Source organism: Patagioenas fasciata, chromosome 1 (assembly GCF_037038585.1).
Source record: "Patagioenas fasciata isolate bPatFas1 chromosome 1, bPatFas1.hap1, whole genome shotgun sequence".
Lineage (NCBI taxonomy): Eukaryota > Metazoa > Chordata > Aves > Columbiformes > Columbidae > Patagioenas > Patagioenas fasciata.
The window spans coordinates 111786908-111806205 of NC_092520.1; the positions used below are offsets into that span (position 1 = coordinate 111786908).

The 19298-nt window shown below is 40.4% G+C and overlaps 1 protein-coding gene across 2 annotated transcripts in view; it reads right to left on the reverse strand.

Moving 5' to 3' along the window:
- FRMPD4 (FERM and PDZ domain containing 4) overlaps positions 1-19298 on the reverse strand; it is a 303458-nt gene that overhangs the window by 22034 nt on the left and 262126 nt on the right. For both annotated transcript variants that reach the window (XM_065862632.2, XM_071812913.1), the window contains exons 5-7: positions 12489-12534; positions 3137-3241; positions 1744-1851 (exon numbers count right to left, since the gene is read on the reverse strand). In XM_065862632.2, the coding sequence (XP_065718704.1) occupies positions 1744-1851; positions 3137-3241; positions 12489-12534 (259 nt within the window). The remainder of the gene's footprint in view (positions 1-1743; positions 1852-3136; positions 3242-12488; positions 12535-19298) is intronic.

The window sequence follows — 19298 nt, forward strand, 5'->3', positions numbered from 1 at the left end:
TAATGTAATGTGACCAGCTATCAGATGCAAAATATCCTGGAACAAGTTGGTTTTATGTTTGTAAAAGAAAATACTGGGAAGCGGGCTTGTGGACCTTGGAAGTTCAAGAAGGACAGGGAACTGCTGGAGAGGGTCCAGCGTAGGGCAACAAAGATGATTAAGGGAGTGGAGCATCTCCCTTATGAAGAAAGGCTGAGGGAGCTGGGGCTCTTTAGTTTGGAGAAGAGGAGACTGAGGGGTGACCTTATTAATGTTTATAAATATATAAAGGGTGAGTGCCACGAGGATGGAGTCAGGCTCTTCTCAGTGGCAAACAATGATAGGACAAGGGGCAATGGGATCAAGCTGGAACACAAGAGGTTCCACTTAAATTTGAGAAAGAACTTCTTCTCAGTGAGGGTAACAGAGCACTGGAACAGGCTACCCAGGGAGGTTGTGGAGTCTCCTTCCCTGGAGACATTCAAAGCCCGCCCGGACACATTCCTGTGCGACCTCACCTAGGCGTTCCTGCTCCAGCAGGGGGATTGGACTAGATGATCTTTTGAGGTCCCTTCCAATCCCAAACATACTGTGATACTGTGATACTGTGAAGTGTATATAGACTTCACTATCTACGTGAAACATGTCTCCTAATTCTTCACTCAACCAAATTCTCAACCAGACTGAAGGAATTCAGTTTCCCATGGCTTTAGAGTGGAGGCTTGGATCCATTACCTGCACTCAATTTATGCCTAAGGTATATACATGAACTACAAACAGGTATTGTAGCCCATTTTAAAGTGCAATTTCAGTATCTGTTTTGTGCTCAGACTGGAGTAAATTTCCTCTTGTTTACCTTGGTAAACCACTCTCCTTGCTTTCTAACTGATAGAGCATACTGCTGAGTCTCAAGGAGCAGAAAAGCAGTCTTCCTTCAAATATGCATCACTTTGCAACCCCTTAGAGCCAGCAAAATCTGGCACTGCAATTGAAAACTGCATCCCCAGCCTTCACTGATCATTCCCAGCCACACATCTCTCTTGTCTCAATGTCGCAAGCATGCATGCTACCATGTGGTGAACTAGATTTGGTGATGAATTTATGTTAAAACCAGCTCACCCAAATAAAAATGCTTGAGGGACTAGCAGCAAGCTCAACAGTGCTGGTTGTGCTGCTTCCTACCCTGCTCCAGGGCACTCACAGACAGACACCAACAATGCCTCTCATGTAGAAACCTACATGGAACAGTGTCACAGACACTCCATGGCAACCTCAGGGGTGTGCCAGGGCTTCACCTCCTTATTTCTCTACATCAAATGCATTATGGAAAGCATAGAGGGCATTACCTTAAGACGAGGATCACTAGCATAACCCTACAATATCCCATCCCAGGTTCACTGGATGACAAGCTAGATGATATTCAGTTAGCAACCAACATCTTAATCTTCTTACCTCCTGACTTTTGCTGACAAATCATGCTAGTATTTGGCAGCATAACAAAATGACAGGACCACAGGATTTTAATTGCACCCCAGGCACATTAAAATGATCACTTCTACTTTTTATTCATTGACAATACAATCTGTTCTTAGCAGCAGAAAACTGGAACAAAACCTCATTATTTCTGAACTATGAGTCCAACCCCAACTGAACACACAAGTAATTTTGTTCTTAAAGCATTGCAAGTAAATTGTCATTATTGAAGAACTCAAAAAGAGTTAATTGAGAATTTTGCTGTTGCATACAAAGGTATATCTAGCCTACCTTTATTGAAGTGCTGCAGTCGAACCGGAAAGATTTGGTTTGTCCGTTTTCAAGATACACCTTCAGAACATTTGGCATGAAAAGAAGTGAATTGTCCTTAACTGTTTCCTGCCAAGCAAATCAGTGAATGAGATTACAACATGTAACAAAGGAAATCTGAATGTTGTTCTATAAAGGACATAATTCAGATGGAAAGGTAACACTGAAGAGAAGTGTGTTGGCTCAAGTTGAAAGCTCATGGGTCTAGCCATGTTCATTACAGCTGCACTCTATAGGTCTCTTTCCTGAAAAATATAACTGTTCACATACACTTTATGTCTGGCTTGGAGCACTTTCTCTCCCTTAACAGTATATCTCTGACAACAAATGCTACTTCTAAAATGGAAACATTTTCAATAAAACAGAAAAAATAGATTACTGTTTCTCTGAATATAGTGACCTATTTAATTTCTTCAAACTACAAAACTGGAACTGCAGATTTATTAAGAATTACAATCAAGATGTCTGACATTCTCTTTATAGCTGGATATTAAATGTAATATCTGTCATCATTTAAGAAGAGTAACATATACTATTGCAACTTAATTGTGATGATTCATTACAAGGATAGTAAAACAAACGGAAAAGGAAGTGAAACAAAGATTTTTATTAAAAAAAAAGAAAGAAGAAAAGCAGAAATTGCTTTTGAAAAAGTGCAGTATCCATTTATGTTTGGAAGACAGTTGGATAAAGACATCAGTGTGGAATGATGTTCTGGCAAATTATGAAAATGAGCTGGGAGTTCATGATTAAGGAGGAGTTCAGTGCCTCTCAAAGGGACGCTGACTTTGCCTCAGGGCCAGAAACAAGAAGTTCAAGTAGATAAAACAAATTTTAAAGAGGTCTGTAAGGTAATGTTAATCTATCATCCTGACATGCTCCTTCTCTAAAGTTCATGGGTTTTCCTACTACAAAGTTATTCTCAAAAAAACCCCCAAAAAACCCCAAAAAACAAAAACCAACCAAAAAGAAACACCACAAAAAGCCCAACACACCGAACAACCAAGCCAAACAAACACCCCCAAACAAACAACAAAAACACATCAACCCCCCCCCAACAACAACGAAAACAAGCAAGTATCATCAAAACTATAAAGACAGACTTATATGTGCTGTTGTCACAAAACGCGTTCAATAGCTTTTTATTTTAAGAAGGGACAAAAGTTTCCCAATATTATGGGCCCAATGGACTTTAAGAACAGATCTTTCTAAACCTTCAGAAACAGAAAAACCCTTCCCTTTGTGAGCCTGTCACTGCTGTTCCTACCATGTAATTCCCTCACTTTATAGCCCTGAGGCATACCTTCGGTTGAAATGCTCAGTCCTTCCTGAGGTTAAACAGTTGAATACTCACCGACACCTGGCCATTGATAATTACTTCTTCTGAGAAGCGTACTTTGACAGGATTGGACTTCAATCTTGCCTTTTTTGCAGCACTAATAAAAGCTGATTTAGGAGACTGGAAGGAAAAATGATGACAAGATATATCACGGGATTTCAGGTTAAAACTTTCCTTTTTCAGTTATTCCCCGTTTCTCACACACAGGAACTCCATGTACACAGCAGTACTTTGTGTACCATTCACTGAAGAATGGAAATACTGTCACACCGTAATGCTGTCAGAGATAATCCATACATAAAAGGAATCACCAATGCATACTTCACATACTGAAAGTTATCCCGCTGTCAGACTGGAGTGATGAGAAGAGGTCTTGGTGTACATACAAATTCCTTGTAGTACTTCCACAATGACTTCTGTCAACCAAACTCATTTGCATGAACGGACACTGAACAGTGACCAGCCAGTGACCCTTCCTTCAAACACTGAATGGAAATTTTTTGCATAATCTATGATCCACTAGATACAGACAAACACAACTTTTGCCAAAAAGTGCAGTGGCATTTCACTCTATTAATCCATTTCAAAACACAGGTTAGAACCACCAAAAGGCACCAGCAGGACAGCAGGCTTCCCTGAACACATCCCCTACATGAACCCTGCGCAAGGCTTGTCTTCAATAGATCAGACACTTTGTGTGACGTTATGGCTTAGAAGTCTAGAAACATTCCTTATTTGGGACTATTTGAATTTTACATACTACATTATCCAAAGGGATTCACCTGTGATGGAGTGTTCAGTCCTTGAGAAAGAAAACAACAACCTCTTTCCATTTGATGAGTTTGACTGACAACCCATTTTTAGTAACAAATTGAATATTCACAGCCAACGGGATTTCCATTATTCAGCAGCAGAAGCAAGGTAGTTTTATTCTCAGGTCAGTTCCAAACAGAGCTTCTGGCACTGCATAACTCCATAACCATGGTAATGGGCAATGGAAAAAATCCTGGCTTCAGCTGAAAATCACTGGGGTCCTACAGGTGAGGTTTTGGTCCGTTTGCTTCAGTAAAATGGGAAGTAAGATTTTCAGAATCTTATTGTAGCTTCTGAGAAGTGGTCTTACTAGTTTTGGATATTGAAAAGACTAACTCATGTTGGTTTGCCTGTGACAGATTGGTGGAGACATCAGCAACGATGATCCTGGAATAATTTCTTATTGTCAACATGGCATGACAGATGTCTTGTAAACACAGGAAGTCTTGTCACCATCACTCAGATTTTGACTCAATGAACAATCTTGCAGGAGTGATGGAGTAGTCCAAGACCATGTGATCCTGTCATTCTAATCTCTTCTGAAACTGCTTAAAAGTTATTTTATTGTGATTCAGAAGTTTTGTTTCTAGTAACTTGCAGGAAGAAGTCTTTAGCTCATTTCTGTATGCCACCAATTTATTATCACATCGAAAACATGGTCACTATTACAATAGGCTCAATATCAACCAGTGAACGAGGAATGAAAGATGCCACATTCTCCCAGGAAACACCAGAACCATGCGATAATTTCTGGAGCGCAAAATAGAACCATGAAATAAAAATGAATGTTCCTCACTTTTACAGTTCATTCTTCTTACCTCTTCTCTAGCAGCTATGACCACACATCTTTTTAATCAGTAACAGTAAATGACAGAAAATTCAACCCCATGATCAAACCAAGCTCAGCTTCCAAAGCCAGTGCTGAAAAAAGCAGAATGTCCCCAAGAAGATTTGCAACAACCACCACAAATAAAGAAAGAAAAGAAAATGAAAAAAAGTTAATGTCTCAGGGTGGGGGACACAAAACAGTTGTTCAGCAAGAAGGGACAATATCAAAACACTGAAGAAGCATGTTTATGTGTTGTACTGTAAGGATGAATTCCTAGAAAGACACAGTATACAGTAATACCATAATTAATACAATAATTTGACTTATGCCTTTTCTAATTCCCTTCCTCTCCACATAGTCCCTTTCTGTAGTGTGTAAGTGGGACAGTCTATACGTCTATACGTCAACCAAGTAAGGGACTGCATCCTGCTGCCCTGGGGCAGCACAACCATAGGAGCAGGCTACTGTCTCTCCCTTGTGAGGGCAAGGGGAAAAAAGCAGCTTTCACTTACTCTTCTTGCTGGAAGAGGCTTTTTATGGTTGTGTGCTCCTAGTTCAGATGGGTCACCAGTCTGGCCTCTCTTTATAGGCAGACTGCCAAATTTTCTTCCGGATTCTGGAAAGCTTATTCCCATACAGCAAATCTGGCAAACCACTACATGGCTCTGTCACTCTCTACAGCCTCTCTACAACGTCTCCCTTTTCCTCTCTACAACCTCCATTCACTTGCAGGGGACATAAACACTTAAATTCTGTTATTGCAAAAGTGTGATAGGGGAGGTCAATGCAACTGAAAGGTTTGAACATATGCAAGTTCCCCAGAACCCTTCTGGGACATGGGGTTTAATGTATATTTATTGCACAGTCAGGGGATCACACCACAGTTTGTCATATAATGTGCATCTTCCCTCCCTTCCCAGTTCTGCTTTTGGCAACGTGGTCAGGACTCCAGCCCCTTGCCAGGCACTCTGGGTGAGCTTGGAAGCAGATTGCTTTCTAAAAAGCTTCAAATGATAATTCAAGGGTGTAAGAAAAACTAGAACAGCTGTGCGAGGTATTTGGGGGAACGTTTGCTGCTGGTTAAAGTTTTGAGTAACAGCACAGCTTTTGAATCTAATTGCACAGTCTCATTGTTTCTACTTCTGCATCAACTTGGCACTTGGCATTTTCTCTTTGCTTTCTCCTGCTTCTAAAGAGTGTGGCAAATATGTAGGAAAACAGTTGGGTTTGACTGTTGAAACTTGCTTGTCTAACAAATCATCAGCAAGATGATGTGCTGCTCTATTCTATTTTAATGTCTTCAGGTTTGTAGGCAAAGAATGCTATCAATTAATGATTCTCAGAGTGCCAGGTTCATTTGTTTCTGATACTCTGTCTTTTAGCCAAATGGAAGCCATTATCCTCAGTTAATGACCTTAAGCAGGAGGTGTTTACACTAAAGCAGAACATTTATTACGGCAAGAAAAGTATTTGTATTGTCACAAGTAAAAACAGCTCAGTTAGAGAGACCTGTGCAAAATGAGGGGACACAGTTTAATAAGGAATCAAAATACTTCAAAAACCTACAAACTTCACTCTGCTTGACCTGTTCAGCACTGTTTCCTGTTAAAAACTCAAATTTATCAGGAATTTAAATATTTTTCACTTGCTTATGCAAAATTCAGTAAAAAATCAGGTGATCATTTCAACACTATCTAGAGAAACTCCTAACAAGAGAAATGAAGCATTGCATAGAGATTTGCTTGGAGGAAATGACAGCGAAGACTGAGACTCTCCTTTGAACCCTGCTTACTAAGGACCCCAATCAATGGGCATCCCATAAGCAGGGTCAAAACACACGAGATTGCTATAACAAGAGGAGGCTTCCTGGAAAACGTTTTTCTCATTTTCTGCACTTTTCAAAATTAGATCTAATTTTGTCAGCATCATTATGGCAAGTCGTTTTTGAAAAGCTCTTAGAAACAGTATCCTTCATGTTGAGGGAAAATGTTTTTTGATGAAAACAGGAATGTCTAGTACTTTGTCTGCTTTTGCAGGTAAACTCTAACTTGGGGGAGATTCCAAGTGAAATGGTGTTCATTTGCTGCAAAAGAGCTTTTCACTACTCTTGCCAGTAGAGATGCTGCGGCAACAACACCTTTACTCATGCTCAAGAAACAGAAGGATTTAGCATTTAGAAGAGGATAGTGCAGTTCTGAGAGAAATGAAACAAGGCAGCAGTACGGTACAGGCACAAAGGGAAAAGGAAAACTGCTTTGTGACAATGAGTGTCAAAATCTGTCAGAAATACCAAAGTTTTAAATAGCCACAAACCATATGTATACAATCAATTTTAAGTTTGCTACTCAAAATTAGTCATTAGTTTAATATGAACTATAATATTTGTTAGGAAATAAAGAAAACTTGCATGACCACAAAAATGTGTTGGCTTTTTGGTCCATTCTTAAAGGCCATTATATGAGGCAAAATTTAGCAAGCAAATAAAACGTGAATAAGAGGAAGAATTAAATTTATTAAGTGCAACAGTACATAATGCCCAAAGGCAAACTAAACACTGTCATTCATAGCTGTGAGCAAGACTGAAACAACTACACTGGCTCAAAAGAGCATTGTAGAAGAGCAGGTAGAGACTCAGAAGCAATAATGTGGAGAAGTTTTACCATGCAGTAATTTGTTATAACCACAGGGCACTGACAGATCATCATCATGAGTATTTCTTTGTTAAAATCTTGGCACAAATTTAATTGCTGCAATAGTGGTCAGATTTGTGTTCTCTTTTAAGAGTTGGTGATCTATCACAATTACATTTTACTGTTTGCATTATTTATATTTTACTATTTTTAGATGGCAATCACAGTCTAATCATTAGTCCCATATACACATAATACATATCTGTAAGGTGGGGAATAGGATATCTTACTTTAATGAAGGCATTAAGAAAATCCAATCCATTCCATCTACAGCAAAAAGAAGCTTAGTTGACTGTGATTGTCCCAAAAACCATGAGTGAAACCACAGGTCAGCTCCAGACATTGTGGAACGTGCAGACATTGCAGCTCATCTCATGACTAGATGGGCCTGGGCCATCTATCTCTGTATTTATTAAATGTGGAGGTCCTCCATAAAATCCCCTCCACTGGCTTTTTGGGATTCTGCCTCTCCAAAGTTCAGCCCTTTACATCCATGGATTATTCCTTTACCTTTATGATTACCTCTCACACACAGGTGAATGCACTTAAGTGCAGAAAAGCACCAAAGAAGTGAGCCATGCCATACTACTTTCAGCCCTACAACTCTGCAAGGATGAGAAACTGTGGGAATGAAAGAAAACTTCACCCCATACAAACCAAAGTTAAAATGGGCCTATAAGAAAGATGGGAACAGACCTTTTAGCAGGGCCTGTTACAATAGGACAAGAGCTAGTGGTTTTAAACTAAAGAGGGGAGATTCAGGCCAGACATGAGGAAGACATTTTTTACACTGAGGGTGGTGAAACACTGGCCCAGGTTGCCCAGAGAGGTGGTAGATGCCCCATCCCTGGAGACATTCCAGGCCAGGCTGGATGAGGCTCTGAGCAACCTGATCTAGTTGAAGATGTCCCTGCTCATTGCAGAGGGTTGGACTAGATGACCTTTGAAGGTGCCTCCCAGCCCAAAGTATTCTATGATCCTATGAAAATGAACAAATGAAGGTCTATATGAAAAATAATGTACCTAGGATGGGAGAAAGGACTAATGAAGAGGAAAAAGAGACATAATGGCAGCTGAGGGTAGAAGTGGGGAGGAACTACAAGGAGAAAACAGTGGACAGGGTGAAGGGTGGAGGGGCTTTTTTCCACTTTTCTGAAACATTTAACACGGAAGTTTATGTTGAATTTTCTCACAGTCTTCACTGCTGAAAGATCATGCATTTCATACACCTACATTCCAGAAAAATCCGTATATCCTAAGAGAAAGAAAGGTCAGGAGCAGCAGTGCTCATTGGGGCTTGCACCACACACAGATGGAAGAAGCAAGGATGCACAGCACGTCTTAAATGAGAGGAGGCTGCTTCAAACAGCAGAAAGTGGTTGGACGGTGGCCATGGACCAGCCAGCACTTCTAGGGGGCAACACAGCAATGGCAGGTTTGTCTTTAACCACACCATGATCCTCTCCTGTGTAAGACTAAAGCTTCGTATGGAACTGACCATATCAAAAACCTGATAGGGAAGTTACACAGTGAAAAAGGTCCTGAGGATGACTGCAAAAAATGTACACATTCAAAGAAGAAAACCTATCATTTCTACACAAACTTCACAATTTCAAGCAGTCAAAAATTATCTTGTTCAAAATGCTCACGTCTGACTTCCAAGTGATTTCCAAAACTACACCTTGGTAGTCTTTTAGACTTTATAATTTGAAATCTCTGTGACAAACCTGTTTCATTTTTATATCCTGCTTTACCACCCCAAATCTAGATATGGTAGTTGCTGACACGACTCCAGAAAGCAAAGTAGCATGAAAAATACTGTGAGACCCTCAATAAGATTGTTGCCACAATCATTATGATCCATAAATAAGTGTTATTTATTGTAGTTTTTCTGCAAACGTTATGTCTCAGACATATAGCTGTGCTACAACAAGAATCATCTCTTTCAAAACAGAAAAAGATCTTATCCTTTTCTCTTTGCAGAACTGTGCACAGCAAGATTGCAATAGATCTCTGTTGGGCCCGGATGACATCCAAGGAGCTTAAGAGATTAATCATGAAAGCAACCTATCAAATGGTCTCTATACATAAAATCTGAACAGATATCAAAACAGGCAAGTTATTTGATTTGAGTAATGCTTAAAACTTGATAAGGCAAAAATCAGAACGATAGTCCATTTACAGAATAAAATGGTCAGAAAAGAGAATCAAATGCCATACTTCCAGAAATCAAAACTTTGAACTGCTTCAACTGCTTTAGCTGTTCAGTGACCTCCTTATGAGCAGTGGTGATGTGAACCTGGCAGAGATTTGTAGATTGATGGAAGAAAATGATAGCTTAATGCTTTGGCTTGGTCATAATTAAAATGAAATTTTAATGAGTTTAAGCATTAAACAAAACAATGCACTTAAAGCAAAAATGATCCACAAAAGCTTTCAAGAAGTACAAAGTGTACTACAGAGTACTATAAATCTAGATTGTGTCTACTTTCACCTGCAATCATAAAAGATGGTTACTTGAAAGCATGAAAACAAAGCACATTCCAAATAGCACAAATAAAAACAATTAAGAAACAGCACTCTTGTAATCCATCCTGGCACATCGTTTTCACGCAATGATAGAAACAAAACAGTTCACCATCAAAAAGAGAGATTGACAAAATGTTTGTAAAGATGTATTTCTGCCAAGAATGGGGAAGACGTTCAGTCTTTATTTAAAAGCTCTTTTTTTTTTTTTGTCTAGTTTCTACTTCATCTTTCCAGTTTTATTGGCAAAAAGATGTAAAAGGAAAAGTGGAGGAGGCAAAATTAAAGAAAAGGGGAAAGCACACGTGCATCATAATTTTTGAAGACATAAATACCATTTACAAACTGCAAGACAAAATATACTTGGCAGAGGATCCCCTGCACAGAAGAGCAGGACAGACACACAGCTGGAGTGTAGCAACACCCAGGATGGTGGTGCCCAGAGGGATGTCACCCAACAGACTCAGGCACTACTGACAGTAACATTGAGGCAGTATGAGGGCCAGCATGATTCAGGTGTTCAAGGTGAATTAGTAGCCCCCAGGAGACTTCACAGCCCAGGGTTTGCATAAACTAAGGGACCCTGCACTGCTTCAGGGCTCAAACTGGGCTTCACAGACTGGCAGTATTCCCAACTGTTCCCCATCCCTATGCACACCTTCATTTCCACTGCAAGAGAACTTGGGCCTGAAAGTGGAGAGGGAACGACACCATTAATCAACATGACCCTGGTCTGACCAGGTAAGGAAGTACAAGAGTGGAGAAAATCAGAGATCTGCAGGGTGTAACAGTCCTGTAGCTGAGGCTCTCCCAGTTAAGCTCACGCCACTGAAACATGCCAACTTTGGGATAAAACTGGGTCAGTTAAAGCTAGCTCTGATATGCATACATCTATCGTATCTTCTGATTGCTATGTGAACATTCTCAGGGAGACAATCTTCACACCTACGCGAGGAAAAACTTCCATTGCCCCTGAAAACAAGACTGTTTTCTCTGCTGAGGAGGAGTTGCAGGACTCTAGCAGACATGCCAGAGGGGGCAACACAAATACACACGTAAAATGGGTATATCAGCCTAAATGGCGGACAGGACAGCAAAGTGTTTCAGTGCCACACGTGGCTCAGGGACATCCAGAGGTAGTGTGGTTATTGATCAGCTTTTTTGTGCTATGTAACAAGAGGAGATTTTGCCTTGTCAGACCTCAAACAGAGCTTGGACCCAAGTTGCTGGGAAGATACCAGGTCATGGCTTATCTTCTTCTCCAGGCCAAAGGTCGGGGGAGGACTGTACCCATGGTGGAAAGGTCTCTCATTGAACATGGAGCGCACAGTTCATTTGGGTTCCAGTTTCCCTTACATTCAGTGTATATGGGCTTGTCTTATACCAACACCACAGTGATAACACGCCACAACACCTCACAGATGTACAGCATTACACTTTACTGTCTACTTTTAAGGGGTACACACACCTGTGCTGAAGAAAATGCCCTCTCTTCACCTGACATTTAAAGAAAAGAATGAAGCCTGCAAAGTGGGTAAGGATTTTTTCCCCCGTCTGGTTTTGGGGAGTATGTGTTTTTTTTCCTCATTTACTTGCTTTTTGGACTGGTTTCTAGAAAAGGTGCAGGACCAGCACAAATATATGGCCACCTCTGTGACAAAAAGCTTTGCAAGATGTATATTTTAGCAGCTTCATCAGATAAACTTGTTTTCACATATTCTTTGAAATCCATCTTATCTCTTATTCTTGGGTGAAAAGGATGCAATTATTTATCTGTTATTAATTAACTGTTGTGTATCAGGTTAGCCAACAGAGAAGTGAATGGACCTGTTGAAGTCACTCCTGCTCTGCAGCTGAGTCTCTCAGCAGTCTTGCAAGGTCAGCATGACTGTGCACGGATGCACGGGAAGAGAGAAACGTGTTTCCTCCCTGGCTTGGCTTCTCTCCTTTTTCACAGGAGATGGGTTTGAGCTGACAGTTCAGGAACTCATCTCCCACAAAGTGCTGGGTGAGGTGCAACCTCACCTCTAGCTCTGAGGTGGGCTGCAGTTTCTGCCTGTCCCTTCAAGCCAGGCTCACACAATCCCTTGTCTGTCTCTTTGTCCTCTCCCCTCCACTCTACACACCCTGCACTGGTGATGCAGGCAGAGCCCTCCCTTGCAGAAGGTACAGTTGGTTTGATATGGGGAGCGCGACTCTGTGGGACCGAGGCAGAACCAAGAAAAACCCAGGAGCTGCAACAGATTAGAAACTGAACCAGAACTCAGTATCCCGCTCTACGTATCATCCTAGTATGAGTTTAAATACACTATTGTTATTTTGCTAATGCAGTCTTTGACTGCAGCACACAGTAACACAGTCTTAAACATCACCTTTAAGAGACATGGCCCTTATCTCACTTATTTCTTTCTATTGCACAGATAAAGTAGAGACACAGAAAGAATGCGGGCAGAAAAAAACCCTGCTATGTTGCTAGGAAACTAATTCAGAAAACACCAACGATACTTACAGGGTAAGGTTGAACAACAGTAAGGAGGATTGATTCTTTGCAGCTTCTATAAAAAGAAAAAAAAAAAAAGTGAAATCAAGTAAAGATTCATACTTTTATTCACAACAGGAAAAAGCTTTTCTTTTTAATGGAGAAGACTGCAGTAATATGGTAAAATGTTTATTACAATCACGTGGCAGAGAATTACAGCGAGGAATAATATGCCAAAATAACAATGGATATTAAAAATAATTTTCCAACCTAACAAATTGAATTGACTTAATTTTACAGCTTATGCTATGAAATATTTGCTTCATCAAAGAGACCTGCATGCTGCAATAATGGTTTTTTCTAGCAAGAACAGAATAACATTTGATTAACCCTACAAGTTCAGCATCTATATACTATCAATTTCCTTCACCTACTTTACAAATGCAAGTTGCTTTTTATACCAGCTAGCTCTTGTATACTTAATGCCAAATTTATCTGAAGACAGCAGTGTTTTCAAACTAAAGATGAGGACAAAATTGACCCCCTTATTTGTTCTCTAGCTCACCTTTTTAAATGGGTTGAAAAAGATTAATATTTGGTAAATACTCCTGTTAGAATTTTTACATTTTTACAAGGTTGCTAAATAAAGGTTTTCTTTAAAATTCAATAGCTCTTGTTTAGGAAGAAACTAGTTAATGGAAAGCGTATAAGCAGCTCTAAAAACACCCAAATGATTTCCAGGCTAAAGATAAGAAATTATTAGGAATCTTGATATGATCAAGTGGTCTAAACAAATGACAATTGTATATTTTGACTGTTGCAAGGCAGTTGGGGGTGGTGGATAACTGGGGAAAAGTAAGGGCAAAGCAGAAGAAGAAGGAAGAGAAGCAAATTAGAGCCAACATCTCTTTTATTGCGTTGTTGGTCAGATGGCTGCTGAGGGCGATATTAGCTAAGAAAAGGTCAGTTGCCATTTTGGTGAGATGGAGCTGATTTTTTTGTTGGTTTTACTAGTTTCAAACACAATTAATTGCTTATTTATATGATTTATTGCCTGGCTAACTGAAGCGCGACTGCTTTGCCATGCCTGACCCATTCAGTAGAATTAACTAAAGTAAATCACACTGTATTGGTCTTACACAGTGCCACCTTATATGCATATTCCCATCACTGATACACAACTTAAAATGCCAAAAAGCAAGGCAGAGACTGAAGGTCCAGTCAGAAAATTGGTCTGGAAAGTTAAGCTATACTGGATGAAGTTAACACATCTCTAAAGGCCAATTGGGACAGCAAATTCTACTTCTGTCAAAGCCATCAGCCATGCAATGGGTTAGGTCTGACCAAATATCCCCAACTAAAGAAAAATTTGTTAAGTTTCAATATTTACTGCTCTCATTAGATATTTGTATTATTATACTAAAAGAGTATAGCTAGGCGTTTCAAAAGGAAGGACTGAAGGCTTTCATTGCTTGTCTGTGTCTGAAACAACAGAAATAAAACTAAGTCAGTAAGTAAAAAAAAAAAATAATGAGGAGCTATGTGTGGTGAAAATTAAATCTTCTGCCACAAACCAGCATAATTTTATACCTTTTAGATATAATGATAACCACTTTATAGAATTTCCCACAATTATTTTTCACTTCAATAAAACATGTTCCAAAGTCAAATTCCAGAAATTATTTATTCAATCATGAAACAGCCTTTATGCACAGTGTTCGTATTTCTGAAAACTTACAGTTCATTTTTAAGGTCTCTAAGCTACAGTTTTGGAAATCTTCACAATTATTCTTTGTTATTCTCCATTGCTAAATTTATAGCTTGTAATTTTAAAAGAACCCGACCTCCATTCTGTTTTGGCTAATGACAGGATTTCCTCTACTTTTTTTCTATTCAACATACCACATTTTTGAGAATTTGAAATAGCATGATAGAGAAATGTCATTTATTTCAGGAATCTCACAGTCACACCTATGCTATCCACATCTATGCAATTTGTCACTGCTATATGAATGTAGACATACAAGCAGACAGAAACCTTCACAGTGTTTTTAGCTATGAGATAAACTGCAGTTCTGGGATAACTACTCCATGCTCAACTGACCTCTTCTATTACTTTCAACCCACTAATCTATGTTTCTCATGCAACATAAGATTACCACCACCTCTGCCTCCTGCGGTCCAGCCACCTTACAGAGTTGCCTTTGAAAAAGAAAATCAGCTCCTTCTAAACACATCTTTCATCTCTTCATTATTCTTGGATTAAATCTGTCCACGTAGGCAAGATTCATTCTAGACTAACAAGAGTTTTTTTAAACCCCAAGGTCATCAGTGCTAAGATTTATTTGGGACAAGATGTTCTTACAGATTAATCACTTGTATTGGAAGGATGTTAGACCCTGGACCACTCGTCCAACATGTGAGGCTACAATAAGGCCACTTGGAGTATCTGGATATGAGCATGCTACACACACACTAAGCAGGTGTCAAGAACCACGTGCAGTCCCCTCATCATTAGGGAAAACATGTTCCAGAAACATATAGTACATATAGAACACAGCACACTTACAAGAGAAATAACTATTTAATACAGCAGCTTTTTGATTTGCAGTACTCAGTCATGACTCTACTGCTCATTTTAAAACCTCCTCAAGTGATGATGACAAAACTCCATCCTCAGCACTTCATTTTCTACTTCCAATACTGTTAGTAAATTCTATATCTCTAAACACTAACCCTTGCACAGCACTAGAGACTGCCAATTGTACCATGTATTGTATATATCAGTAATGGAAAACCAATGGAATCACTGACTTTGTGCTGTGATCTGTAAGTTTTATAGCTTAAATATGTATGTACATATGTATTTCCATGTCTGACAGTAGCACATATAAACAGTTTAGATTAGTTTACATAAACTAGGTACACCACCACACTTAAATGCAAGCTACTTCTTTTTAACAACTTCAGAAAGCCAGTGGCAAAGGCTAAAAAAACAATTGCAGTCTTACTTTCTCCCTGAAAAGTCTTTTCCTCCTTTAAGAATGTAACTAAGGAAACAAAAAATAATACAGACACTTAATTGCCTTTCATGCTCACTTCACCACAACCTAAGCATTTCTGATTTAAATCAACATACTATTTTAGAGTCATTCAAGAACAAACATTTGAAATTCTAAGCCTGGACAACAGCTCTGGACTTCTTGGGTGCTCTGCCATCTGACCAGCAAACACTAACACCACAATAAAATATCATCATGTTTCTTTCATTTCCTGACATTAGTACCAAGTGGTGAGAACATGGCTAAAATCTGAAAACTGCAATGGGAATTTCAGTGATTCATCTCTTTGTCCTTCCCTGTACCCTGTGTGGTGATTATATTTGTCTGTTCTCTCTCCTCCTTACAGCTACTTAGGCTGGAACAAGGAGAGAATATAGATGGTTCGAAAATCAAATTATGGTGCATTATAAAGGTTAAAGTTGTATTGCTAAGTATGACGTGTCTTGGGCTACAAGAAGTGTTAACATTCAGCTACAATGCCGGCCATTGACTTTGTCTGTGAACTTGTGGCTGGAAATTATTGTCTCCTTTCTGCTTCCTTCTAGCTGGAATGGAGGAAGGGCTTCAGGGGCAGATGAGGGATATGGGGGGACTCCCAGTATCTGAGCGATATGGAATAAATGGTTCTATTCTTCATATGTGTCCTACAGCAAATATAGCATAAGAATAAAGAAAAATTATATTTATTACCTGTACTCACTCCTAAGAAAGGAAAATTATTGCTTTTGCTAATTTAAAAGCTTCTAGCAATTTTACATACTAGAGGAGTACTAGGTTTCTCTCTCAGTGAAGACAAATGAATTATGAATTGACATATAATGAATAATATAATTTACAGGTAATGCAATTAAGAAAAATCTTTCTCCTAAATTATCTCTCACATCAAACATCAAATTCTGAAACTCTTGATTTGAAACACTATGCTTTGCTCTCTCCTATTTTCTCTGTTTCACTTTGGGTCTCTCTACTGATGAGAAAAGGTCTGAATTTCATAATGATGGAGTGTGATGCCATGATTTGCAGTATCCTTTACATTACAGTTTTGAAGTAAGGAAACAGAAATTAGTGGGTCAAAACAAACTACAAAATGTAACAGGTTACCTCAAATGCCCTATTCAAAGCTAAGGAAAGTGGAATGAATCTTCACATTCTATAATAGCATCTAGGCTAGAGGAAAATCATTCAGCATCTGAATGTCTTTCATTATTATGAAGATTAAGGTAATAATAACGAACAAAGAGTATGGAAAGTCACTCTATTGTAGTACATTTCAAAACGATCATTTTGATTTGAGCTGTGTATACTTTCTTACATAAAACCTGTTCTACAGGAGTTATCTTCACCTAGGGAACTCCAAATTTCACTTCTCCAGACTTTTATAATGAGCAACAGTTCCTGTGGAAAAGAACAGTTTGGCCCAGAGATCTGTCTATATTTATTTCCAGGGCCAGAGACATCTTGTGGAAGAGACCTCGGTGGGACACAGTAGACTGATCTTAAACCCACAGAATCACAGAATGTTAGGGACTGGAAGGGACCTCAAAAGATCATCTAGTCCAATCCCCCCACTGGAGCAGGAACACCCAGATGAGGTTAAACAGGAATGTGTCCAGGAGGGTTTTGAATGTCTCCAGAGAAGGAGACTCCACAACCTTCCTGGGCAACCTATTCCAGTGCTCCGTCACCCTCACCGTGTATAAGTTTCTTATGAAATTTAAGTTCCCTCTCCTTCTTGAACTGGGGGGCCCAGAACTGGACACAATATTCCAGGTGTGGTCTCACCAGGGCAAGTTCAAGAAGGATACTCAGATCAAGAAGGACAGGGAACTGCTGGAGAGAGTCCAGTGCGGGGTAACAAAGATGATTAAGGGAGTGGAGCACCTCCCTTATGAAGAAAGGCTGAGGGAGCTGGGGCTCTTTAGTTTGGAGAAGAGGAGACTGAGGGGTGACCTTATTAATGTTTACAAATATATAAAGGGTGAGTGTCATGAGGATGGAGCCAGGTTCTTCTCGGTGACAACCAGCGTTAGGACAAGGGATAATGGGTTCAAACTGGAACACAAGAGGTTCCACTTAAATTTGAAGACACATTCTTGTGTAGCCTCATCTAGGTGTTCCTGCTCTGGCAGAAGGATTGGACTAGATGATCTTTTGAGGTCCCTTCCAATCCCTAACATTCTATGATTCTGTGAGTAGAGGGGAAGGAGAAGCTCTCTGGACCTACTAACCACCCCCCTTCTAATATACCCCAGGATGCCATTGGCCTTCTTGGCCACAAGGGCACAGTGCTGGCTTATGGTCATCCTGCTGTTCACCAGGACCCTGAGGTCCCTTTTCCCTGCGCTGCTCTCTAATAAGTCATTCCCCAACTTATACTGGGACCTGGGGTTGTTCCTACCCAGATGCAATACTCTACACTTTCCCTTGTTATATGTCATTAAATTTTTCCCTGCCCAACTCTCCAGCCTGTCCAGGTCTTGCTGGATGGCAGCACAGCCTTCTGGTGTGTCAGCCACTCCTCCCAACTTGGTGTGATGAGCAAACCTGGTGAATAGTACACTCTATTCCCTCATCCAAATCACTGATGAATATATTGAATAATACCGGCCCCAGTACTGACCCCTGAGGCACTCCACTAGATACAGGCCTCCAACTAGACTCTGCCCCATTGACCACAACTCTGGCTTCCTTCCTTCAGCCAGTTCGCAGTCCACCTCACTACCTGATCATCCAGTCTGCACTCCATCACTTTAGCTATAAGAATGCTGTAGGAGATTGCGTCAAATGCTTTACTGAAATCAAGGTAGACCACATCCACTGCTCTGCCATCATCTATGCACCTTGTTACGTCCTCATAAAAGGACATGAGGTTGGTCAGCCACAACTTCCCCTTGGTGAAGCCATGTTGACTGCCCCTAATGACCCTCTTATCCTTGATATGCCTTGAGATGGCACCAAGGATAAGTCGTTCCATCACTTTCCCAGGGATGGAGGTGAGGCCGATTGGTCTTTGGTTACCTGGGTTCTCTTTCTTGCCCTTTTTGAAGACTGGAGTGACATGTGACTTCCTTCAGTCCTCAGGCACCTCTCCCATTTTCCAAGACTTGGCAAAGATGATGGAGAGTGGTCCAGCAATGACCTCAGCCAGCTCCCTTAGCACCCGCGGGTGCATCCCATCCAGACCCATGGATTTATGGATGTCCAGATTGCTTAATTGCTCCCTAACTCATCAACTGAGGCAAACTCCTCCATTGTCCTGACTTCCTCGGGGGACTCAGGGGTACAGGGCTCCTCAGGACAGCTTCCAGCAGAGTAGACAAAGAAGGCATTCAGTAACTCTGCCTTCTCTGTGTCTTCTGTCACCAGGGCACCCACCTCATTCATCAGTGGGCCTACATTGCCTCTGGTGTTAGTTTTATTTGCAGAGACGCCTTATCCTGCACTGATATCATGAAGTCCCCCACAGTGTGCCTCCAGGTCCTGCAATGATGCCAACCTGTCTGAGTGGACTAGGAGAACCTTAATAAGCTAGTGAACAGACTTGGTATCCATTGACACCCCTGAAACAATGCAGAGGGACAGGAGTTGAGATCCTTTAAGATGATTATGCCTTTTCCCAATGCTGTTTTTGTCACGGGAGAAGAAGTGCTGTTGCAGATATGAATACACAAGCTAAAAGTCCATGCAATCCAGCTCCTCTGCACCAGAGGACTCCTCCAGCAAGAGCCATCGTGTGTGTGGCTCTTCCCCCACCATTTCTAAAGGCAACACTGCAGTG